Below are 26,615 nucleotides of genomic sequence, written 5' to 3' on the forward strand. Positions count from 1 at the left end.
CTCAAAATGGATAAAGGACCTGAATGTGAGACAGGAAACCATCAAAACCCTAGAGGAGAAAGGAGGAAAAGACCTCTCTGACCTCAGCCGTAGCAATCTCTTACTCGACACATCCCCAAAGGCAAGGGAATTAAAAGCAAAAGTGAATTACTGGGACCTTATGAAGATAAAAAGCTTCTGCACAGCAAAGGAAACAACCAACAAAACTGAAAGGCAACCAACGGAATGGGAAAAGATATTTGCAAATGACATATCGGACAAAGGGCTAGTATCCAAAATCTATAAAGAGCTCACCAAACTCCACACCCGAAAAACAAACAACCCAGTGAAGCAACGGGCAGAAAACGTGAATAGACGCTTCTCTAAAGAAGACATCCGGATGGCCAACAGGCACATGAAAAGATGTTCAACGTTGCTCCTCATCAGGGAAATACAAATCAAAACCACACTCAGATATCACCTCACGCCAGTCAGAGTGGCCAAAATGAACAAATCAGGAGACTATAGATGCTGGAGAGGATGTGGAGAAACGGGAACCCTCTTGCACTGTTCGTGGGAATGCAAATTGGTGCAGCCACTCTGGAAAGCAGTGTGGAGGTTCCTCAGAAAATTAAAAATAGACCTACCCTATGACCCAGCAATAGCACTGCTAGGAATTGACCCAAGGGATACAGGAATACTGATGCATAGGGGCACTTGTACCCCAATGTTTATAGCAGCACTCTCAACAATAGCCAAATTATGGAAAGAGCCTAAATGTCCATCAACTGATGAGTGGATAAAGAAATTGTGGTTTATATACACAATGGAGTACTACATGGCAATGAGAAAGAATGAAATATGGCCCTTTGTAGCAACGTGGATGGAACTGGAGAGTGTGATGCTAAGTGAAATAAGCCATACAGAGAAAGACAGATACCATATGGTTTCACTCTTATGTGGATCCTGAGAAACTTAACAGAAACCCATGGAGGAAGGGAAGGAGAAAAAAAAAAAAGAGGTTAGAGTGGGAGAGAGCCAAAGCATAAGAGACTCTTAAAAACTGAGAACAAACTGAGGGTTGATGGGGGGTGGGAGGGAGGGGAGGGTGGGTGATGGGTATTGAGGAGGGCACCTTTTGGGATGAGCACTGGGTGTTGCATGGAAACCAATTTGACAATGAATTTCATATATTGAAAAAAATATATACAGACAAGCTCAACTTCAGGAGTCGGAAATCTTAACGTGGTTCTTTCAAGGAGTAACTTGAACTTCCATTTTCATTTAACTTAACCCCCTCCCCACCATTCACAGATTTTGTTAAGCTCAAAGTTTTTTATTGGTCATCCTGTCATACCTCTCCCCCTAATAATTACATACTTGAAATATATTATGGTATATTGCATATATTATACATATACGTGTTTATATACACACATACATACACAGAGAATACTTTTATAAAAGTTCACTATGACCATTGGCTCTAAAAGTTAATTTTATTCCCTTCTGGATTGAGTTATCATTATAATTATTAGTAGTAAGCAATCAATCCATGTAACCCAATGTACTACAAATGTTGATAATTATTAAACATAAAAACTAAAACTTCATTGGAAATGCATCTTTTAATGGGATGGATAGAGCAGGTTTTACTTATTTATTCAATGAGTTTATATATCTCAAGATGACTCTAGCTTGTTTCCACCAGTCAGGGCTCAACATCAATTCAATTTCCATTTTTCATTTTTATAGATGTAGGCATGGAAAGACCTTTCACAAAAATAAATAGAAGGAGATTGTAAGACGTTTTCTAGAGCAATGCTGCACGCTTCTTTGAACACTGTTTGAGTTATATGCCAAACATAACCTAGTGTCTATTCTTATAGAAATGTGGGGTTTTTTTTAAGTTTTTTTTTTTTATGTTTATTCATTTTTGAGGGACAGAGACAGAACGTAAGCAGGGGAGGGGCAGAGAGAGAGGGAGACACAGAATCTGAAGCAGGCTCCAGGCTTCCAGCTGTCAGCACAGAGCCCAACACGGGGCTCGAACCCACAAACCATGAGATCATGACCTGAGCCGAAGTCGGACGCTCAACCGACTGAGCCACCCAGGCGCCCCTTTTACAAATGTTTTAATCCAGCTGACAATCCTATCGTATCCCCTTCAATTTTGTTGAAAGCAACAAAACCTTCCCATACCTGCAAAAGGGTTCGCTACTTGGGTCACCGTCAACTCACTTCTTCAATGCCCGCACTAAGCATTTCTAAGTGCCCCCTTATCCCAGGCTTTAATTCCCAGGGCACGCACCAGGCTGGATTTGGGGGGAAAAGGATGCTCCTCTGTGAGCTAGGACAGCAGTGGAGAAAGCAAGCCAGGCACACGAGGTGAGGATCTGGAAACAGAGTCCCTTAAGCAGTGTCTCCACCTTTCTTCATTGTCCCCCCTCCCCCTCCCATGGAGACTTTCTAGACTTTTTTTCTTCCCAATCTCCCCTCCATCAAGTTTTAATGCCACAGACACACTAAATCTGTTCGTGCACTTTGGCTCTTTGGAGGGCTACAAACCACCCCCCAAGAAAGAAGTTTTGCCCCGTTGGAAGCATTATCACCTCCATTGGGAATGGACGCCTTGCAAGGATCCTCATGGACCCCCTGGGAACAATCCGTGACTCCAGATGAAATGTGTGCCCCTTTGAAGCCCCTTTGAGGCTCCTGCCAAGTGGCCATGCTCTCTCTTCAACCATCCAGACTCTCTGACAGCCAGAAACTCCCTTCCTGCCCTCTGGTCCAGGCCCCCCCCCCCCCCACCCCGACCTGGCACGTCCCTAGCACCTCCCACAGCACCGCCTGGACTTGCCACAAGATACTGAAATGGCCAAGTTCTTTATCAAGGCCGCTGCTGCATGGTTCTCTGCAAGTGCAGAGGCCACATCTGCTGTGTCCACTGTGAAATCTTCATACCTAGCACGCAGCTCAGCACAGAATAATCATTAATGAAAGAACCGATCAACCAATACTTGCCTTCTTCCCGGCAACCCTCACACCCCCACACCTGTTCTGGTTAGCTACTGAAGGATGGCCAGCTATCCCCAAACCCAGTGACTTAAAACAATAACCATTCATTGAGCTCACGATTCTGCAAGTCGGCTGGGCAGTTCTTCTAGTCTGGGCCGGCCTGGTTGATGTCCTCTGAGTTCTCCCGAACATCTGTGGTCCGCTGGTGTGTTGGCTGGGGCCTCCAGGGAGGGCCTCATCTGGGTCAGCTCATCTCTGCTCCCACGTGGTCTTCCCATCCCACAGGCAAGCTGGGGCTTATTCACATCCTAGTCACCACATGGTTCCCCAGCAGTGAGAGAAGGAGTACCCCAGTGCACAAGCACCTTCAAGTTGATGCCCATGTCCTGTTTCTTATTGGTCCGTTGGCCAAAGCAAATCGCATGGCCACTCCTGATTCAAGCTGCAGAGAGAGACTATGGAAGCCTTTATGGCCATTCCTTGGGATCTGCCACCCCTCACCACCAGCACCAAAGCCAAAAGCTGCTGCCCTTTGTGACTTTTTCCTACACTTGGTTCCCTGCAGTGTTCCTTTTGGCATGATTTCACCAGGATATTCCAAGAGCCCATTCCCCGATTCTCACCCCTCAAGGACCACCTCCACCTCCCACTCCGTCAGTGGTCCCATCTCCTTACATCTCTAAATTCTCCCCGCTCTGCAAGCCAGGAGCCACCCTCAGGGTTCAGACCTCCCGGCACTCAAACTCAGCCACAATTGGGAAACAGTGGGTGGGTAAAATGTGAACAGTGAGCCTTACCTGAGTTCCCAAGAGCTCTCCCAGGACACTTTATTACTCAACCACTGAGTTTAACAAGTTCTCTGTTTGCAGACAGAGCAAGATGATTTCTCTGACATTGAGCTTAGCAAGGTTTCGGATGTTTTCTATCTGCCTTTCTCTCTGGGGGCTCAACAGCCATTTGTGCGCTGGCCTGGAGAGGTGCCTCACTTGAATGGTACCACATTATTGCAAGAGTTGTTGTTACTGGAGGCATCTTCCCCCCCCCCCCACCCCACACTCGTGTGTTGATCTCTAAGTAAAAGCCTACCAGGTGTCACCATATTCATAACCTACTATTAATGATAGTAGCTGAGTCCCCCCACATCAGAACTCTGGCGATGTTTACCCAGAGCTATAAATCAAACACCTTGATACGGTAGGATTACATCATCTTTCACACCATGACCACTGAGTCATCAGAGCACTCAAGTAGCACCATAATTATATTATTTATTTATTTGTTCACCTGCTTCACTGTCTTTCAGAGCCTGATACATAGAAGGTGCTCGATAAATACTTGTGGAATGAATAAAAATGATGAGAAGCTCAGGAAAGAACCACAAAGACACCAAAGAGGGTGCTGAGATACAGCCACAGGGGAAATTTACACACGGTAAAGGGGGAGAACTTTTCTAAGGAGCTGAGGTTTCAACTAAGCCTTAAGGGGGAAGGCTGAGTCAGGAAATGGAACAGCAGGTGCACAGGCCAGCAGAGGCAGAGTTTGGGCACGTTAGGGAGAAGAAAGAAGGCAGGGCTAGAAGAAGCGTCGTGGGTAGGAGAGTGGCACAAAATGACTAGGAGAGGGGAGGAGGGGCCAGACCACATAGAGTCTTCGGGCTTGTGAGCCATGGGAAGGAGTTGGGCTTCATACCAAGGGGAAGAGGGGGCCTTGAGGGTTTTAAGGGGGGTGTCACAAACGGCCCATTTTATGTCTGAGGCAGCTACCTTGGAATGAAGCTCTCCCCGTTGTACAGACTCTTATACTCTCTCATGAAGACCTTAGTCCCAGCCCCTGGCTGGCTCTTAAAAACGCTTGGATCTGGACCACTCAGCCAATGAGCCTCCAGGTTTTCTGGAGGGGAATCTTGTATAAAGTGTCCAGCTTTCAGAAACGATGTTGAGGCACGTGAGTTCTGTGGGCCTTTCACTGTCCCCAAATTTTCTAACTTCTACTCTGGAATTAATCTAGCGTCCCAGAGATAGATAATTGGACCGTACGATTTGGGTCTCACGGAGTTTCACATAGGCATTAAGGCGCAGATTTGTGTCAGAGGGCCCTGGGGCAGGCCCTCCTTAGCCCGGCCCCCAGCATTCACAGAGATCCCACTGACGAGGCCCAGGAGAAGCTTCTGGGGGCTCTATGTAGGAAGGGGTGTGCCTCTCTGGAGCACAAGGCTGGCTGTGATTTTCTGGAAGCTGGAGCGTGTTTCTGTCTCTGTGAGGACTTGCGGGAGTCAGATTTGCAGCCCGGCAGTACCTGTGCTGACAATAAAATACGCACAGCTGGGGCACCTGGGTGGCTCAGTCGGTTGAGCGTCTGACTTCAGCTCAGGTCATGATCTCACGGTTTGTGAGTTCGAGCCCCACGTCGGGCTCTGTGCTGACAGTTTGTGGAGCCTGGAGCCTGCTTCCGATTCTATGTCTGTGTCTCCCTCTCTGTGCGCCTCCCCCGCTTGCACTCTGTCTGTCTAAAATAAACATTAAAAAAAATACACACATCTGAGGGCCTTTTGTAATTTTTTAAGCTTATGTTCCACTCCCCAAAGTATTTATTTTTGCCTTTTGTGATGAAGGAGTTTTATCAGCTGTCTCAATCCTTTCTGTGGAACGAGGAGGGATATAAAAAAGTAAACTAAAATTAAAATATTTTACCCACAGAAGACATTTTATACAAAACCGTCTGTACCTCCCCCCGAAAAGTAAAAAAACTCTAAAATATAGTTTGATTCTGCTTTGAACTTCATAAATTTTCTGATATTATGTAAACATATTCTCCGTGCAGTGGAGCAAACACAATCAAAATGACCCCACACTGGGTGGCCGATGACCTAAAAGCTCTCTTGCCCACCTGGGATTATTACAAAAGCCAGAAATCCAGATATTTTGTTTCCTAGCCCTTCTTGCAAGGAGGCCAAGTTCCAGGGTGGCCAGATTTAGCAAATAAAAATAGGGGACACCCAGGTAAAAGTGAAGTTCAGACAAGCAACATACAACTTTCTTAGTATAAATATGTTCCACATTACATGGGACATACTTATACCTTAACAATTCCGTGTTGCTTGCCTGAAATTCAAATTTAGCTAGGCACCCTGTATCTTATTTGGCAATGCTACTCAGTTCCCACCATGAGATATAGGCAACGTATATTCAGGCACATTTGGGAACAAATTCATTCTGAATAGAATGATGGAGACCACTGAAGAAAAGACTCACCTTTCTTCCTACCCGTGAAGGCAGCTGTGATGCCTGGCAGTCTAGCAGCTACTTTATGATCATAAGGTAACAAAGAAAAGATTGAGAGTCAACATCTTGATGAAGACAGAGCACAAAGAGCAAACTGATGTCCTTAATGATATTCTCCAATATTTTATTACTGAAATTGAAAGCATTCCAGATACCCCCTGATGTTTTGGGTTTTTGTTTGACTGGGTTTTTTTGGGGGGGGCGGGGGGTTGTTTCATTTTTGTTTTTTTAGCCATTTCTGCTACTAGTTATTCAAAAGCCTCACAAAGAACTGTAAGATTTTGGAGAAAGGGGTCACTCTTCATCACTGACACCTAGAACGGCCCCCAAATGGGAAACAAGCCAATCTGATAAATGTGGAAGTTTATCAGGAATAAATGAGCCCTGCTTGGGATTTTCCTTCTCCTTCTCTCTCTCTGCCCCTCCCCCACTTGTACTGTCTCTCTCTCAAAATAAATAAACTTAAAAAAATTTTTAATTTAAAAAATGAAGTTGGTAGGTACTTTAATGGACATTTCATAACACAATGGTCAACAGTAATGGTGTTATCATTTGCCTTGAACAGAAGGTAATCCAAAAAAATAAATTCTAGGGAAAAGAGAAATATAATGGAAGCAAAGCAAGGCGTTTTGAATTTTAGCCAGATTCTGTGGCTGCCTCAGTTCACAAAGTGCTAACACACTGATAAAAAACAAAACCAAAACATTAGGAACAATCTGCCACAGTGCAAATGAAATGTGTCAAAAAGCAATACTCACTTTTCCTACTAGTAATGTGCTATAATATTTTCTATTCTATTCTGCATCTTTCTAAACTAGTGGTTTTGATCCATTACATGGATTCACCACGTGGCTTGGTCCCACAGCTTCAAAACCACTGGATTAATGAATGTTATAGAAGTGTTAAAAACACACCGGTACCTGGAGCACCTGGGTGGCTTGGTTGGTTGGGCGTCTGACTTCAGTTCAGGTCATGATCTCACGGTTTGTGGGTCTGGACCCCGCGTCGGGCTCTGTGCTGACAGCTCAGAGCCTGCAGCCTGCCTCGGATTCTGTGTCTCCCTCTCTCTCTCTGCCTCTCCCTGGCTTGTGCTCTCTCTCAAAAATAAATAAAAACATTAAAAAAAATTTTTTTTTCAAACACACCAGTACCAGCCTGAGAGCTTCCCTTGAACTTTATTTTTGAGAGAGAGAGAGCACTTGAGCAGGGGAGGGACAGAGAATCCAAAGCAGGCTCCAGGCTCTGAGCTGTCAGCACAGAGCCCGACGCAGGGCTTGATCCCACAAACTGAGATCATGACCTGACCCGAAGTCAGATGCTTAACCGACTGAGCAACCCAGGCGCCCTGTTCTCGTTGAATTTCTTAAGACTCAAAAGATCCTGAAGGTGGGAAGGGGAGCAGCTTCCTCACTGCCGTCCTGCACGTGCAGGTTCAGGTTCCAGGCCCCAGGCAATAGCCAGAAAGCTCAGCAGGGATGGACAGACCTTCTGTTTCCTGACTGGGGAACCTTCCTGGGCCCTATTCGTCTGTACAACTGGATTAGTATCCTGTGGCTGCCGTAACAAACCAGCACAAGCTCAAACACTGGTGGCCTCAAACACTAATATTCTCTTACAGGTCGAGAGGCCAGAAATTCGGAATCCACTTCACTGGGCTCAAGTTGTCAGCGACACTGATTCCTTCTGGAAGCTCCAAAATCTGTCTTCCTGCTCTTCCCAGCGTCTAGCGGCCGCCTACGTTGTCGGCTTTGCCCTTCCCTCGTCTCCAAAGTGCACCGCTGTTCTCTGTCTCCACCATCACACCTCCTTCTCCTCCCACCCTGCCGCCTTCCCTTGTAAGGACCCTGTGACTGCACCGGGCCCGCCTGGATAATCTCCCCATGTCGGTCAAGGTCCTTAGCTTAATCGCACCTGCGAACCCCACTGGCCATATGAGGTGAGACATTCACAGGTTCAAGGGACAGCAGCAGACATTTCAGGGGCCTTCACCCAGCCTGCTGCAATAACCAAGATAGGCTGAGGCAGGCACGTGCCTCAGCTGGAGGTGGAGGCCGAGGTCAAGGTGCCAGGTGTGACATCAGTTGCCACAACACAAGCACGCGGGAATAAACCCCCAAATGGATGCTGGGGTCTGAGCGGAGTCTGACTCACAGGGAGCAATCCAAGGCTGGAGGAAGATTCGGGAGCTTTGGTTCTGGCTGACGTGGCGGTGAACCAGAGCCCTCCCAGGGGAGCAGCACACGAGCAAGTGCAGAGGACCAAAGGCAACTGGCAACAGAGATTTATTTAAACGGTAAGCCAACGGGCACAGCAGGTGGTGCGACAGCCCTGGGAAGTGAGGTCTGTCAGGGTGTGGGACGAGCCCAGGGCTGGCCACCGCCCAGGAAACGTGGCCAGTCCACTCTGGGAAGGTTGGTGGCAGCAGCTCCCAGCTCGGCCTGGGCTTCCAATAGATTAGTAAGTGATTTCCTTCAAACCTGAGGAGGGGAAACACACAATACTGTTAGCAGACTCACACTGTAGGGCAGAGAAAGCAGGCAGCGGCAGGAGAACGAGGCCCTGCTGGACCCCGTGCCCCTGGCGACCGGCTCGGGGGCACGGGCCACACGCCTCATCGTGGCAGCTCTGGTCTCTGGCGTGGTTCGAGATCAGCCACGAGGAAACAAGAGACTGGACAAGGCTGTGTGTGCAGGGGTGACAAGGGGATTAAGAGAGCACGGTCACAGCTCACGGGCTCTCTGCAGGCAACGCCCAAAGTCTACCCTTTCAGTAATGAACTCTGAGCAAGTGCAGACACGGGGTTGTTCTTCACCTCACACATACAGCACCCGTGTCACAAAGCTGCCCCTGACACAGAGGTGTTCGGTGTGTTAAAAAACTTTATAAAAACTAGAATCAGGGGCGCCTGGGTGGCAGTCGGTTGGTCGTCCGACTTCAGCTCAGGTCATGATCTCACCGCTTAGGAGTTCCAGCCCTGCATCAGGCTCTGTGCTGGCAGCTCAGAGCCTGGAGCCTGCTTCGGATTCTGTGTCTGCCTCTCTCTGCCCCCTCCCCCCCGCAACTCGCACACTGTGTCTCTCTCTCAAATATAAATAAACATTTAAAAAATTATAAAAAATGAAAACTAGAATCGGCTTCGCAGTATTCCGGACAAACTACGTTTCCAAAAGTGTGGGAAAGTTGAGTCAATCTGGACATAGTAGCCTCAGGACAGAATTTTTATAAAGCTGTTAAAATTATCCTCAGCGCAAGTTTTTCACAGCAAGGGGAGATGGCTGTCATAATACTAAATGGAGAAGATCAGGACTCCAAGTTACACAGCACAGGAAGTCAGTTCTGCTAAAAAGAGCACGGTAGCTAGAAAAAGAGTGGAAGGAAAGAACTACTAGGGTTATCTCTGAGTGACAGGCACGCAGGCAATTTTCCTCTTCTTTTAGAAGCTTGTCCTCTTACGTTTTAGAAGCTTCCAAAGTCTACAAAGAATCACGTTGTTTTTAAAATTGGGGGGGGGAGGGGAATGACAGTATAAAACCCCACTCATAAATCATTTTAAATAAAAAGACACATTTAAAAGGATTTTTTGGGCTGAACTGCTCGGTAAGTTTATAAACTACTGGAATGATAAGCCCCAGGGAGAAGACTGACAGCTACATATCAACATGGGATTTTCGCACAGGAGAAAAGTTCTGCCCTCGCTCCGTCTAGTTCTGTGTTTCGTGTGGGCTCCCTGCCTCAGGCTGTATGTCATCGGACCGGCTGCAGGATGACCTCTGCAGGAAGTGTGAAGGGCGGCTACTCCAATCAAGGCCAAAACTGGGATCTAACATGGTCTCCACGAGGCTCTGAGAGATGCCCTAGGGGATGACCCCCCCCAGAAGAAGCGAGACCAACGTGGGCCCCTTGTAAATGAGGAACTGGGTCAAGACCGAGGAAACGAGAAACACAGAGACGAGGATCGATGCTCCCTCCACAGCCTTCTTCTGCCAGGCTAGAGGACTTCACCTTAATCATAGGAGGTAAGAGGTGGGGCGCCTAGTGGCTCAGTCAGTTAAGTGTCTGACCTCGGCTTGGGTCACGATCTTATGGTTCATGGGGTCAAGCCCCACGTCAGGCTTTGTGCCAACAGCTCTCAGCCTGGAGCCTGCTTCAGATTCTGTGTCTCCCTCTCTCTCTCCCCTTCCCTGCTCACATACTCTCTCTCTCTCAAAAATAAACATAAAAAAGAGGCAAGACGGAGAAATTCGACCCGCAGCTGCATGGGTGTGCTGGGGACACAGATGAGGACATATCCTCATACGTGTCTAGGTTACGTCTAGCAAACCTGGTTATAAGGTGATTAACGAGACAAACAGTGGTTACTTTTATTAAGATTACTGCTTTCGACTCTCAAGGTCTTTTCCCTTCCAACTGAGGAAATGCCACGAGGCTGCTAAAGCGTCGTAGGTTTGTTAGTGTGGTCCACATGACTTATTTGAACAATTCACCTGGTTTCTGTGCTATGAAAACACGGAGGAGGGAACAGCTAGCTTTCTGCATAGGCTCAGGAACACACACATACGATACTCCAGTTTTTCCAGGCAGGTCTTATATTCTTTGCAGAGAAAAAGGTCCCCATTTCTAGGTCCAATCAACAGATGTCAAACCACGTACCTAGTTCACTTCCTCCTTTGCTTGCCCAACAAAGGCAGTAATGTTTCATGAGCTGTTCAAGCAGCTCCATTTCATCCAGGAATTCAAGTGACTCTATTCTGGGGAGAGAATAAAAAACAGAGTATGAATTTATGCAAATGAAAATGAACATGATGACTGAAAGTTTAGGGATATGGAAAGATGTTCATATTTATACTAAGAGGAAAGAAGGATATGAAATAGTGCATATGGTATGGTTCCATTTTACTTTTGTTGTACAAAAATATACCATAAGCAAAGTCAAAAGACAAATGAGAAACTAGAAAAAAATATTAGTATACAAATGACAAAGGGTAGATTTCCTTGCCATGTAAAGAGCTGGTACACATGAGAAAACCTGTTTTAATTTTTTTTTAAATAAAAAAAAAAAATTTTTTATGTTTTTTTGAAGGAGAGGAGTGTGAGAGTAGGGAGAGGGACAAAGAGAAAGGAAGACACAGAATCCAAAGCAGGCTCCAGGCTCTGAGCTGTCAGCACAGAGCCTGACGTAGGGCTCAAACTCACGGGACTGCAAGATCATGACCTGAGCCAAAGTCGGATGGATGCCCAACCGACTGAGCCACCCAGGCGCCCTCCTTTTTTTTTTAAGTAGGCCCCACACCCAATGTGGGGCTTGAACTCACGACCCTGAGATCAAGAGTCAGTTGCATGCTCTACCGACTGAGCCAGCCGGGTGCCCCCCCCCCCACCCCGCATTTAAAACGTACACCCTTTCACTCAGCAGTTCTGCCTTTAAGAGTTTACCCTATATGTACAAAGATGTACGTTCCAGAATATTGACGGCAGCCTCACAGCTGCATCATAGCTGTAACCGAGGAGAGCTGGGTTCAAGAGGTTATGGCGCACTCACACAACTGGAGGATATGCAGCTATCTGAAAGAATGCGATGGGTCTGTGTGCACCGACCTGGAACAGTCTCTAAGGCTTACCGTGGAATTCGAAAAGCAAACTGTAGAGTAAATAACGTGCAGAGTGCGCTACTATCTACGTAAAGAGCAAGTGGGGGACATACGTGCTTCCACATGCATAGCTCACTTCTGGAAGACACAGGCAAGGGCACTTGTCTCTTGAGAGAAGGTGGTAGACTCGTGGAGAGGGGAGCAGGATGGAAGGGTTGGTCTTTGTACTCCACACTGTCGTCTTCTGTTTTGTTTTATCATGTGCTTGTATGTTTTCAAAAGAGCATTTAAATAGAAGCTTTAAAATATACACACAAAGAGGCGCCTGGGTGGCTCGGTCGGTTAAGCGTCCGTCCAGCTCTTGATTTTGGCTCAGGTCACGACCTCACAGTTCATGGGTTCAAGGCCCTCACCTCGGGCTCTGCACTGACATCATAGAGCCAGCTTGGGATTCTCTCTCTCCCTCCCTCTCTCGCTGCCCCTTCCCCACTCGCGCTCTCTCTCTTAAAATAAAAATAAGTTCAAAGAAAAAATCTGTAAAACACAGGGATTGTGCAGAATTGCCACCGCACAGGGTGCTCTGGGAGTGCGACAGGTGTGACTTCTCGTTTTGACCAAAATAACCTGCTTTGGCACAAACACCATCTCCGTTAGTGGCTAATGAGTTCCTCTCAAGGTGCTATGGTTTAGCGTGTATTAGCAGATTAACATGGTTCAAAATATATCTAGTGAGGGTTGGAGGTTTGAGGTTTGTTTTTGTGTTTACATTAAAGACAGTTATGGGGGTGCCTGGGTGGCTCATTCGGTTAAGCGTCCGACTTCAGCTCAGGTCACAATCTCGCGGTCCGTGAGTTCGAGCCCTGCGTTGGGCTCTGGGCTGATGGCTCAGAGCCTGGAGCCTGATTTCGATTCTGTGTCTCCCTCTCTCTCTGCCCCTCCCCCATTCATGCTCTATCTCTCTCTGTCTCAAAAATAAATAAACGTTAAAAAAAAAAAAAAAAGACAGTTATGTCTTTAATCAATCAAAGTTGTTCGCCGTGAAACTCTCACCAATCCGCACCTGCTCGCTTCAGCTTGAGGCAATCTGCTGTAGACTTCCATCATGTTGACGGCTGATGCTGTTTCCCACCCATTCGACAGGAGCCGTTCTTTCTAGAATGTACAGTGGAGAGAAAAGGGAAGGCACAAGGCACCGTTGTACAAATCCAAGGCACTCTTGGAGCACATGAGAATTTCTCTTAGAGGACTCCTTTTTCAAAAGCCCATCCCGGCCCCCATCTTTCTTCTTTTTCTTTCCCAATTTTCTACACCGAACATGCATTGTTGTCATGGGAGAGAAGTCACTAATGTATATTTAAAGAGAAATAAAGGAAGGAACTTCTCCATGAGCAAGAGTGTTTGAATGCGTTCGAGGGGTAATGTGACATAAGACACGTACAATCTCACCTATTCAATAGGGGCAGGGCTGAGTGGTGTCTCTTCAGCAAAAAAAAAAAAAAAAAAAAAAAAAGAAAAAGAACAAAAGAAAAAGAAAAAGAAAAAGAAAAAACCAAACAAACTAAAAAACAATAAATAAAAGATATTTAAAGTCTCTATTACAGATTCTAAGAAATGTAAGGGACGTGTCAAGTGCAAAGTTTGGACCGTGTTTGGATCCTGTTTCAAACACACCACCTATAGAATTTTTTTCTGTTTTTTTTTTTTTAAACAACTGGGGAAACCCAAACACGGACTGTGGAGTGGGTGCTATGGAGGAGTTTCGGCTGATGTGTGAGGTACAATAATGATATTACCATTATCCCAGGGTGGGGGAAGAAAATGCTTACTGGGAGGAGATTCACATGGAAGTATTTATGGGGGTAATGCTATACTCTCTGGATGTGCCTTAAAATATTCCAATGACAACACCGACAAAAGATGGGGATAAATAAAACAATATTGAAAAATGTGAATCACCAAAGTTGGCTGGTGGGACATGGGTTTTCGTTCTACCGTTCCCTCTACTTTCATGTTGTTTGAAAATATGCATACTGAAAAACTGGAATAATAGGGTATGGGAAATGTGAATGTGTATTTTCCAAACCAAGATGGCGGCCCAGGTCTTGGACTTCTTTAGCGTGACGAACCAGTGGCCCACGTGGAACCCCAGCTGCCTGTTCAGGTGGGCACTCGACAGGGCTCTCACATTCTCTGATCTGAGAAGGGAGTGTGCGCTTCCCTGGGGGGTTAAGGGTACCAAAGGATGTCCCCGCCCTGCTCTCCGACCTGTGACTCTAACGACTTGCAGGTCTCCACTCCCGCCAGGTCACACTGTCGCCTCCGCAGGTTTTCGATCATGATCTGTCCGAACCGGTCGTCCATGTTCACCTGGGAAGGGAAAGCGGAGGCTGGGCAATGCCAGAAGGGCTTCTCGAATACGCAAAATCAGACAACAGTATTCTGTTTCTGAGCCGTCAAGGCTGATGTTTGCTAATACCCAGTGCAGTCAACGGAGTCGGGTGCAGGCACGGCACGCAGGGCCGACGAGAGCGTCGTCTGCTGCCGCCCCCAGCGGGGCAACCGGGCGGTGTGCGCTCAGCCTGGGAGCCGGTCAGACCACTGAGCGGCTGCTCCACAGGTAGACTCCCACGTGCACGCCAGGTGCAAGAGGGTTTACTCCGCAGCATGATGTGTAACGGGCCCTATGACGGAAAGGACTCACATGCCCATCCGCTGGGGTTAAAGCAGCTGTGGCATGGTCGTTTAATGAAATATTGCATCGCCATGAAAACAGCAAGAGGACATCCGAGTAGATGTAGGTACAGATGGAGACACACATACAGACACAGATACAGATGTGGAATGATTGTCAGATAACAGACTCTCGAAAAGTACAGTACAGAGGGATGTGCATAACATGCACCTGTCTGCCCTTAAGAAAAAAAATCTCTAGCTACATTTACATATGCACAGAATAATTCTGGAATCTGGCAGTGTTGCTTCCCAGGTTGGAGGACTCACTAAGGTCCGGGGTAGAAGAGACACTTACCTTTCCCTCATACCCTTTTGTACTATTTGATTGTTTTTTGAAGTTTTGCATGTGGTGTTACTTATCTAATGAGAAACCACTTAAAACCCCCTTCTTACAATGCTTATTCGTTTTTGAGAGAGACAGAGCATGAACGAGGGGAGGGGCAGAGAGAGAGGGAACCGCAGAATCCGAAGCAGGCTCCAGGCTCCGAGCTGTGAGCCCAGAGATCGACGTGGGGCTCGAACTCATGAGCCGTGAGATCATGACCTGAGCCAAAACCAGATGCTTAGCTGACTGAGCCACCCATGTGCCCCCCATTTACCACTTCAAAAAAACCATTAACGTATCTATACGCACAAATGTCACAAAACATACATAATACACTGCGCACTATTATTACTTTGTCCCAAAACGTCAACAGTTTACTATACGAAATGATTCCCAGAGTTCCTGTGACAACGGTGGCAGGCAAGAAGCAGCATCACTCTCTCTCGGTGGACGTGTGAGGCTTACGTGGCACGGATGGTCACACTGGGTGCCTGTGAGCACGTGCTCCGTCGTCTTCCTGCCTGGGTCTGAATCCTGGCCTGAAACTTACCAGCCGTGAGGCCGTGCGGCCGTGGGCAGCAAGCTGTCCAATCCCTCTGTGCTTCGGTCCCCTCACCGGCCACACCCACCACACCCCGGTTACTGTGACAAGTCGGTTAATACAGGTCACACTCATGGAAGGTGCCTGCTACATAGCAAGCAACTTCTACAAGTTCGCTACCCTTATTGTATCAGTACTGAAATCTGCATCACTCAGGGCGCCTCGGTCGGTTAAGCGACCGACTCTTGATTTTTGGCTCAGGTCATGATCTCACAGTTTGTGGGTTTGAGCCCCGCACTGGGCTCTGTGCTGACAGCATGGAACCTGCTTGGGATTCTGTCTGTCTCTCTACCCCTCCCCTGCTCGCTATCTCTCTAAAAAATAAATAAATATATTAAAAAAAAAAAAAAACAAATTTTCATCATTCATGTGATTTTTGTCATTTTAAAATACTGATTAGAAAATCATGGAAGGCATGAGCAATTAGTACACCTGAGGAGGCTGATGGTTTGCATTTGTTAGGAAATTGCTGAATTAAGTTAAAACGGACACATCCCCAGGCTTGCTCCCAAGTGACTGGGTCCGTGGTCAAGATTCACTTCATCCACCATTGCTACATGATGTTGAATAAGAGAATGCACAAATGAAACAAGGTGAACAGAGCAGGGTGAACACCCACAATGTGTGAAAACAAAGCAGAATTCAGGGGCACCTATGTGGCTCAGTCGGTTAAGCGGCCGACTTCGGCTCAGGTCACGATCTCACAGTTCGTGAGTTTGAGCCCCGCGTCGGGCTCTGTGCTGACGGTTCAGAGCCTGGAGCCTGTTTCACATCCTGTGTCTCCCTCTCCCTCTATCCCTGCCCTGCTCGTGCCCTCTCTCTCTCTCTCAAAAATAAGCAAACGCCAAAAAAAATAAGATAAATTTAAAAAAGAAAGCAAGCAGAATTCATTTTCCCCAGTCCTGGTATTCTGCAAGCAAAGACAGATTCCCAGGACTTACAGAAGCCAGATGAGGCCAGCTACCATTATGTCCACTCACCAGGACTGAAGACTGAGTCTGAGGAATGCCCCCAGTTACACAGAGGGAAGGAAGAAAACTCAACCGAGAACCACCTCTATGGGAATGTGGCCTGGAGCATGAAGGGGTGAGAAAGTCAACCAAGGTCTAGCCTTAGATCTGTCCATAATTATGTGACACGGGGCAAAGCCTTTACTGCTCTCATCCGTAATGGAATTTAAAAATAAAATGAGATGAAAAAAATAAAATCAATAAACTTAAAGTGAAATAAGCAATAAAACTAGCCGCCATGTATTCAGTCACGTGCCCCCTGCTACACATCATCTCATGAACTCCCATAATAGTCCAGAGAAGTTATCCCTTTAGAAACAAAGACCTGGCGGGGGCACCAGGGTGGTTCAGTTCCTTGAGCGTCCATCCAACCCTTATTTCGGCTCAAGTCATGATCTCACAGTTCGTGGGATCAAGCCCCACGTCAGGCTCCAGGCTGCCAGCACAGAGCCTGCTTGGGATTCTCTCCACCCACCCCCAACCGCCACTCTGCTCCTTCGCTGCTCATGCTCTCTCTCAAAATAAGTAGTGAACTTTAAAAACATAAACCGAACACAAAAACAAGGACCCGGGGCTCAGAAAGATCCAAATCACAGCTAATACCTGCTCAGCAGCCGGGCAATCCTGAAAATGCTCTTGTACAAATTAGCTCGTTTACTCCTCACTACACCCTATTAACGTTGGGACTGTTATTATTCTCATTGTCCTGATAAAGAGACGGCACGGAGAGGTTATGAAACTTGTCCAGGTCACACAGCTAGGCAATCTACCTCCAGAGCATGGACTCCCAACCACCCTACAATTCTGCCTAAGGGCACCCAGCCGATCATAAGAGCCAGGGCCAGGACTCGGACCCACGCTGAGTAATTCCAAAGCTCTAAAACAGAAGCCTTCCCACCACATCAGAAGAGAAAAACAGGCAACCAGCGGGCCAAACCCAGGGATCTTACAAATTAGGAATTTTACATTAAAATTCTACACCGTAACTTCTCCTGAAAAATTGGGGGTTCTCAACTCCAGGCTCCCATGTCCACATGGGAACAATGAGGTGGCACTGAGCAGGGGTGAACTCTGGTTCACCAGAGTCCCCAGCACTCCTGTCTACCTTACACCTGGCCAACTTCCTCCACTGCGTCACCTGCCTGCCTCGGAAGGAATCAGGGTTCGCTACCCTGACACCCATATGTTAGCCAAAATTCCTTCCATCGCGGTCTATGACTCTATAATAACGGTAAAATGTGAACTTTACAAAGTTTTTGTAAAGGCCAAGAGAAAAGTTCCAAAAACCCTGGCTGTGAGTTTGCAGGAAGTTAAGAAATCAGGAACACTGGGAATTGCTAGAATCGATTAAAAAGGAGATGTGTGTGTGGCCAGAGGCGGAAGGAAAAGAGTGAGTGGAAATTTATACTGAGGTTGCTCAGAGAGGGTTAGCCACCACGCGAACGCATACAGCACGCAAAGGTCTTGAGCTTCCTTTTACCTGTTCGTAGTTTATGAACATAGCTGTCTCAAAACTGTTAGCTGCCCACTTGAGAAGGTTGGCCGACTGCTCCGGAGTCATGTAAACCAGCACACATTCCGTTATCAGCAGTGTTGGCAATCTTTAGAGAAGAAAAAAGGCACATAAGTATGTATTCATCAAATTGGGACTCTAACGGCAGCCACGGATAGTGCTGGCAGGGCAGGAAAACCCTGGGGTGCACACCGCAGGAAGAGGAGAAGCCCCGAATAGCACATCAACTATCAGGGCGATAAGAGGTGGAAAGCCCCGTTGTGACCCAAAGTTTCAGACCGTAACAACGTGAGCACTGAGCAAGGTTTTGTCTGGCTGGCTACAAATTCTCCCCCGGCATGCCCGCACATGGTGACGAGGTGGCCCTGCAGACCCCTTGCTCCGAGGTAGTCTAGTTCCCTTCCCCTGGAATCTGGGTTAGGCCTGTAACTTGCTGTGGCCAATACAACAAACAGTAGGAAACACGACGCAAGCGGAAGCTGAAAATCACTTGCACGTTGGCCCTTGCCCTCTTGCTCGGAAGCCTGAACCAGTGTGGCAATGAACCCAAGCTGGCTTGCTATCGGAGGGGAGGCCCTGTGCGTGAGAATGAGGCATCCGCATAGGAGGGAACCCCAGGGGACCTCAGCTGCAGCTGGCTCCAGTGGAAGAACCACCCAGCTAAGCCCAGTCCAAATGGTCAACTCACACAATCCTGAGCAACTTGTGAACTGCTCTGAATTGTGAGTTGTTCGAGACCGCTGAGGCTGCAGAGATTTTGGTACACGTCAAAAGCTGACTGATAAAATGCAGAAATACTGCTATCCCTTCAACAGAATCTAATTCTTCTTACACAAACTTTTATCATCAAGAATTAAAAACAACACGAACAGTCTTCAGCAAATGACACATTAGTATGCGGTCTGAGTTACCAGACCCGAAGTAACGAACAAATTATGAAACAGGGAAAGCAATAAACTCCTACAGAAATCTCTAAAAGCTTTACATGTTGGAAGGGAACACAGGCAGCCCTAAATTATGTGAGCTCTGCTGATTTATTCCTGCTCCTTCTGACTCCTTTACTGGATCCTCCTCCTTCTCTGCCCCTTTACGCTGCTGTTCCTCATGGCTGGTTGCTATTTTTCTCACAAAGCAAGTAGGTTATTTTTGCCTATTTTTATTGGCGGGGAATTTCAAAACAAGTAAATTGTCTGAACTGAAAATACCCAAGAAATTTGCTGAAAAGAACATCGTGTATGTTAGTTCAGAATGTAACCCATGCAGTTAGACTCAGTGCCTGGACTCATGATCACTAGAGACAAAGGCTACCCACAAATGCTGCTGGCTTTGACCTGACAGTCCCAACTATCCACTGTTACTGTTTATCAGGATTTCCTTCTTTTTTTTTTTTTCTTTTTTTGACAAGGAAATGTTGTATAACTCAAGTGACTTAAAAATATACATCCAGGGGTGCCTGGGTGGCTCAGTCGGTTAAGCATCCAACTTCAGCTCAAGTCATAATCTCACAGTCCATGGGTTCAAGCCCCACATCGGGCTCTGTGCTCACCGCTCAGAGCCTGGAGCCTGCTTCGGATTCTGTGTCTCCCTTTCTCTCTGCTCCTCCCCGGCTCGTACTTGCTCTCAAAAATAAATAAACATTAAAAGAAATTAAAAATATATATCCAGGTGCGCCTGGGTACCTCAGTCAGTTGAGCATCTGACTCTTGATTTTGGCTCAGGTCATTTTCCCAGTGTTGTGGGATTGAGCCCTGTGTTGTGCTCCATGCTGAGCATGCAGCCTGCTTGCGATCTTATCTCTCTCTCGTTTCCTCTACCCCTCTCCCTGACTTGCACATGCTCTCTTTCTCTCTAAAATAAAAATATATGTATATGTAAATACATACACACACACATATGTATGTATATATCTACAAATGCTCTCTGGACCCAACTGAGTCAGATGAAGTTGAAAATCAGAAAGAAAAACATTAAAAGGAAGTTTATTTATTTTTTTTTTTAATTTTTTTTTTTTTTCAACGTTTATTTATTTTTGGGACAGAGAGAGACAGAGCATGAACGGGGGAGGGGCAGAGAGAGAGGGAGACACAGAATCGGAAACAGGCTCCAGGCTCTGAGCCATCAGCCCAGAGCCTGACGCGGGGCTCGAACTCACGGACTGCGAGATCGTGACCTGGCTGAAGCCGGACGCTTAACCGACTGCGCCACCCAGGCGCCCCAAAAGGAAGTTTAAAGTAAGCAATTTTTTGTAACCTAAGTCTAAAACCCCAGATTATATCAATAGGAACAATCAGAAAAAAATGAGTGAGTGGGGAAAAAAGTTTCAAAACCTCAATAGGTTGGTAATTAGAGAAAAACAGTTCCAAAAACGTTTTTATTTATTTAAAAAATTATTTAAGGGGCGCCTGGGTGGCGCAGTCGGTTGAGCGTCCGACTTCAGCCAGGTCACGATCTCGCGGTCCGTGAGTTCAAGCCCCGTGTCAGGCTCTGGGCTGATGGCTCAGAGCCTGGAGCCTGTTTCCGATTCTCTGTCTCCCTCTCTCTCTGCCCCTCCCCCGTTCATGCTTTGTCTCTCTCTGTCCCAAAAATAAATAAACGTTGAAAAAAAATTAAAAAAAAAATTATTTAAATGTTTATTTATTTTTGAGAGACAGAGCATAAGCAGGGGAGGGGCAGAGAGAGGGAGACACAGGATCTGAAGCAGGCTCCAGGCCTCCAGGCTCCAAGCTGCCAGCACAGAGCCTGACGTAGGGCTCGAACCCACGAAGCATGAGATCATGAACTGAGCTGAAGTCAGATGCTTAACCAACTGAGCTACCCAGGTGCCCCTCCAAAAACCTTTTTAATGTAAAAGGCACTGATTATTACATACGGTATTACCACATGGGGAAGCCAGGTGAAGAAGGCTACGTGGGAATTTCCTGTACAATTTTTGCAACTTTTTTTACAAATTTGAATTATTTTAAAATGAAAAGTTAAACACTTTTACAATATATTTTTAAGAGGCAGCCATCGCCAATATTAAAAACAGGATTAATACTTTTCAGAAGAGAAGTCTAAGCGAAGCAAAAACAGCCCACAGAGGAAAACACAGAGCACAAATAAACCCCAGAGAATTATGGATGTAATTCTAATGCTTGTGATAGCCGCCGCTGTTCCTTATCCATTTTGTAGATCTCCAAAAGTGAGGCAAACTTGCCTATCAAGAGCTCCCCTGATTAATTTTTTTAAAGTTTATTTACTTATTTTGAGAGAGACAGAGGGCAAGCAGGGGAGGAGCAGACAGGGAGGGAGCATTCCAAGCAGGCTCTGTCAGCACAGAGCCCAATGTGGGGCTCAATCTCATGAACCAGGACATCACGACCTGAGCCGAAATCAGAAGTTGGATGCTTAACCAACTGAGCCACACAGGCATCCCAAGAGCTCTCCTGATTTGTAAGTGATTATTTCCCTGGCTATGTAGCACATTTGCCCAAATGGTGTGTTTCTACGTTCGCAGCGGGTTGCTGCTGGTTACCACTGCAACTGTAATAATCTACAGATTATAGTTTATGTGCCAATTTCCGTTCAACTGCTTTCACACGCATACTTAATATAATCTCCAAGCAGTCAGCGCAAAGCCTGACATGGGGCTCGATCTCACCAACCGTGAGATCATGACCTGAGCGGAAATCAAGAGTTGGACACTTAACCAACTGAGCCACCCAGGCGCCCTGCAGTTGTAGGTTTCTATACATATAATTATCTTCTCTCAAACTTTATGGTATTAGGCATCAGTATGTTATAAAAGCAATACACGTGATTCTGATGTGAAAACAGGAGAAACAGTGCTTCTCAAAAACTTAGAAAACCTCTCTCATAGCAATGAAGTGATAAACATTTCAGAATTAAAAACGGAACCTGGGTCTCATGCTGCACTTTCAGCTGACCTTATTTCGCATTCACATGAAATCACAAACGCGTAAGAGGTTAAAAAAATATCTCACTGTGGATTCATGTTACATTTCTTTAGCTTCTCTTCGAGTTCAGGTAAATCTCGGAGATCTGCTCCAATAATGGCATATCTCTTTGAATCCAACAGGTGTCCATCTGGAAAGCCAAGAAGAGATTTATCATTTCAACAGAAATTCATCCAGAGATGATCATTTCAATGGATTTTTTTTTTCAAAATTAAATTATTTTTTCTCCATTACAGAAATACATGTCCCACTGCAAAAAGGAAAAAAGAAAATCAAGAAGGAGGAGGGTGGAATGAACGAAAATCACATCTTCCAACTATTAATGTTTTGGTATAGAACATTCCAGTCTTTTTTTCTATACATACAATATAAACTCATACACACAACATAAGCACATTTTCTGTCACACAAATACATACACACACATCACAAAGAAAAAGAAAACAGGGCCAATTCTTCTTTTTAAAACTGCTTTTCCTACTTAACAGTAGTGTTAAGTATGAGGGAAACAAAGGATGGGGGAGATATTATTTTCTGTGGGAGTCTGTTCACTAGAAGCGTGACGAGGGCACTGTGCTGGTGTAGAGGCCTGTCTAGTTGCCTGACGTTTCCTGTGTTCTCTGTGCCCACCATCTAAGGCCATCCTCTCTGAGCATGTTTTCTGACCTGAATTATTAATAAGCCCCTTGAACTTCTCTGTCAGACACACACTGAACACAATGGAACATTCTGGAAGAGTGTTTGTGATCTTAGTTTTAAAGGCTTAGAAGGGAGGAAAGAGTTCTTGGAAACACTCATACTGAAAACTTACGGGGAAAAACTGAGCCCCGGGGCCAAGGACCTTACGTAACAGGTGAAGCGGATCAGTACGAGACAACAGTGGTGGGGATGTGCATTCCCTCTCAGCGAAGCAGCCATGTAGGAGTCAGGGTCTGAGGCTGCCGGACTGGATTTTTCCAAGGAAAGATTTTCGGGAAAAAGCTCCTATATTTGAAATGTTTGCAACTCACTGATCTGTTTTTCAAAAGATTTAAGATTGGGACCTATGGACATCTAAGAGGGGCCATACAAAAAATTGTTTCAAGTTCCTTCACAGTAAATGTGATGCAGAAGTATACACCCTGTGACCTCATGTGCACACACGCGCAGACTCAGACGCGCAGGCTCACACACACACACACACACACACACACACACACACACACACACCATCTTTAAAAAGAAAGGGGGAAGAAAAGCAGAGAGGTAGCCCATACTGTATTACTTAGGTTAAGGGTACTTGCCAATTTGCAGTGTGTCCTCTGAATGTAATTCTATAATGGGTTGTAATAAGAAAGGCTTGTGTCTATGGGAAGATGGGAAAGAGAGAGAAATGAGTCAAGTAGCTTAGTTAGTGAAAAAACGCAAACACCCACTACCGAAATGGCCAATAGGTACCGCTACTGCTCAAAGCAAGGGCGACTCCAGAGGGCTTGCTGCTTAATCACATCTGACCCTAGGCACACACATGAAAAATTCAGTGGATCAGCTGTCAGAGTAGGTCAGTAAGTGTTACACTCCGAATCTGACGTCAAGTCACAAACTGATCATGAAACATTCAAGACGTAGAAATCGCCAAAGGTAGGCTAGCGATATGTTTCCAAACGTTCCAGTGTTTTCCAAGCCATCTCTCGTTTCCTGCTTCTGCTCACTCAATTAAAAATTTTAACCATTATTAATCACAGGCAACTAAACAAACCGATTCCTACTCAGACCTGACGTTCAGTAACATTTCTGTGATGACTCTGCTCTCCTCCAGAATGTGCAAAAAATTAGACAGCAGAGAGCCGATTTCCGTATCGCAACCACCATACACACATCTTTCACCCCAGAAACCTCCTCTAGGCTTAAGTGAGAGCCCACCTGCTCTTATTTGACTCGGTGTCCTAACAAGCTAGGTCGTATTCTGTGGCTGCACAGCGTCAGATGCCATAGCGCATCTCAAATGCACACTACGTGGGGCGCCTGGGTGGTCAGTCGGTTGAGCATCCAACTTCGTTCGGCTCAGGTCATGATCTCGCACACAGCTCGTGAGGTTGAGCCCTGCGTTGAGCTCTGTGCTGACAGCTCAGAGCCTGGAGCTTGCTTCGGATTCTGTGTCTCCCTGTCTCTGTGCCCCTCCCCAGCCTGCACTCTGTCTCCCTCTCTCAAAAATAAATAAATATTAAAAAAAATTTTTTTTAGATAAAATGCACATTCCGTGTAATATAATCTTGTTGGAAAAGGGGAAAACTTGTTTCCATAGGGTAAGTTAGAAAAAAAAAAAAACTTGAAAACTATTTTTAGCTTGTGGGAATTACACATCTTTAAAGGACAAGGTGAAAGTTTTAATGTTTACTAAAAATTTTTTTAAATGTAAGACTTAAGATTTTGTTTAAATGACTAATTTAAAAAGAAGGGGAAGAAGTATACGTTAAAAACCACTGAGAAAATCTGACCTTGGGCTTGAGGTCAGGGTTGAAATTTCAGCTCTACCCCTTTGTCAACAGGTAACCTTATGGAAATTAGCTTAACTTCTTTGAGCTTTGGTTTCCTCAACTGCTAATAAAAGCATGTCATTCCTGAGTCGGCTCTGAGGGCTGAATGAGATCATCTGAGTGAAGCATTTCACATGGTGCTCCAAAAGCTCTCAGCAAAGATTCACAAACTCGTCATCTATAACTGCAGAATTCTTAAAACATGGACTCAGGGTGGCCCCCATACTATCTCATATATAATAAATGGCCAATTTGGCCTCCCATTATTCATTCAAACGCTATTTACTACACATCTGCTGTGAGCCAGGCCCCTTTCTATGCTCTGGAGATACAGAAGTAGCCAGAGCACACATAAAAATTCAGATTATTGGAGCACCTGGTTGGCTCAGTCGGTTAAGTGTCCAACTTTGGCTCAGGTCATGATCTCACGGTTCATGAGTTCGAGCCCCACATCGGACTCTGTGCTGACAGCTCGGAGCCTGGGCCCTGCTTTGGATTCTGTCTGTCTGTCTGTCTCTCTCTCTCTGCCTCTCCCCCACTCATACTCTGTCTCCCTCTCTCTCTCTCAAAAATAAATAAAACATTAAAACATTTTTTTAAATTTCAGATTAAAATTATACCACTATAGGTCATTTCTATTAAGTGTTCAGAGAAATTACGTTAACGGACAGAAGAGTTGCAAGGGAGGGGACATTTCATTTTGAAGACAGTTTGGAATGGGGATCTTGGGGCCAGAAAGAAGGTGGGAATGGGGTAAAAGGGAAGAGTCCCCTAAAATGAGGTCTCTGGCGTTCAGACGGGCCACCTCCTGAACGCTGCCCCTGAATCCTACCGGGCTCTCTCATCTGGTCAAAGCCATACTCACTTGATGCTGTGCAGCTTTCTCGTGACTATCATGGGGAAGTCCACTTCAAAATATTTACTTGGGAGAAGATCTTCATCCTGAGGAAAAACACGCAGTAAGCTTTAGAATTATGTATTCACTCCTACATTTACTGACCACCTTCATGTACCGAGCGAGTACTAGGCCCCGAAGAGCATCAGGGCACTTAAGGGTTTGACATCCAGGAACGATATGGGCAGAGATGTATTTTCCAGATTACTGTGGTCTCCGCGTGGGGAATGGATGGAGGACAGGAGTCAGGGGTTCACAGCTGTCCAGGGAAGAAGTCACGGGGAGCCTGAACTGGGGGACCAGTGCCTGGGATGGAGGTGGGGGTATGTGGAGGCGCTGGGGGAGTAGGACCTGACCGAATTTTCCAAAAAGCAGATCGAGAGGACTCAGAGAGGGTCAGGACACCAATGCTGACCAGCATTTGAGGGATAAAATGGAATAAAACAGCAAAAATGCCGAAGCATCGCACACAGTGGGGGTGAGTACTGTTTTGTGACACGTTTACTTTTTTCTGTGAGGGGAGGATACAGCGGGTGGTAAAGGGCAGGTGCTCTGGAGCAGGGGACGGGGGTTCGAATCCCAGCTCCACCGCCTGTCTGCTGCGAGGCCCCAAAGTCACTCCACTCCCTGGGCCAAGTTTCCCTCCTCTGCGAAGCAGAGACAGGGACAGCACCTCACGGGGTTGTGAGGAGTAATGAGGAAATAAGTACACACAAGGGACACTCAGAACAGGACCTGCCTTAGTAAGTGCCACGTGTGTGCCTTTATCATTGACTGTCACGGGGACAGGGCGCCGAGGTGGCTCCGTCGGTTAAGTGTCTGACATTGGCTCAGGTCATGATCTCACGGCTCGAGAGTCTGAGCCCCACGTAGGGGCCAGGGCCCGCTTTGGATCTTCTGTCCCCTTCTCTCTCTGCCCTTCCCCCACCGGTTCTCTCTCTCAAGTTAAATAAATAAACTTAAAAACCTTATTGACATGGGTACTTAGAATTAGGTCTTGGCCTGGGGTGTACATTTATCTTTACTGAGGGCTGCAGTAAAAAAGCGTGCCAGACGCACACGCACGCACACGCACGCACACGCACACACACACACACACACACACACACACACACACACACACACACACGACCCTGCTCCCCCTTCTACATCCACGGCCTGCTCTCCCCTTGGCCCCCTGGCCATCCTAGCACATTCTCT

At 46.4% G+C, this 26,615-nt stretch overlaps 1 protein-coding gene across 2 annotated transcripts in view; it reads right to left on the reverse strand.

Annotated features, from left to right (window-relative positions):
* Positions 1 to 8,542: 8,542 nt before the first annotated feature.
* Positions 8,543 to 26,615, reverse strand: part of LCMT1 (leucine carboxyl methyltransferase 1) — a 40,824-nt gene continuing 22,751 nt past the window's right edge. For both annotated transcript variants that reach the window (XM_086692662.1, XM_086692663.1), the window contains 8 exons: positions 25,386 to 25,462; positions 23,288 to 23,349; positions 22,032 to 22,134; positions 18,016 to 18,136; positions 14,132 to 14,233; positions 12,927 to 13,018; positions 10,929 to 11,026; positions 8,543 to 8,755 (listed from right to left, as the gene is read on the reverse strand). In XM_086692662.1, coding sequence (XP_086548788.1) covers positions 8,733 to 8,755; positions 10,929 to 11,026; positions 12,927 to 13,018; positions 14,132 to 14,233; positions 18,016 to 18,136; positions 22,032 to 22,134; positions 23,288 to 23,349; positions 25,386 to 25,462 — 678 coding nt within the window. In that variant the 3' untranslated portion in view covers positions 8,543 to 8,732. The remainder of the gene's footprint in view (positions 8,756 to 10,928; positions 11,027 to 12,926; positions 13,019 to 14,131; positions 14,234 to 18,015; positions 18,137 to 22,031; positions 22,135 to 23,287; positions 23,350 to 25,385; positions 25,463 to 26,615) is intronic.

Source organism: Puma concolor, chromosome E3 (genome assembly GCF_028749965.1).
Source record: "Puma concolor isolate L17-30 chromosome E3, mPumCon1.1.hap2, whole genome shotgun sequence".
NCBI lineage: Eukaryota > Metazoa > Chordata > Mammalia > Carnivora > Felidae > Puma > Puma concolor.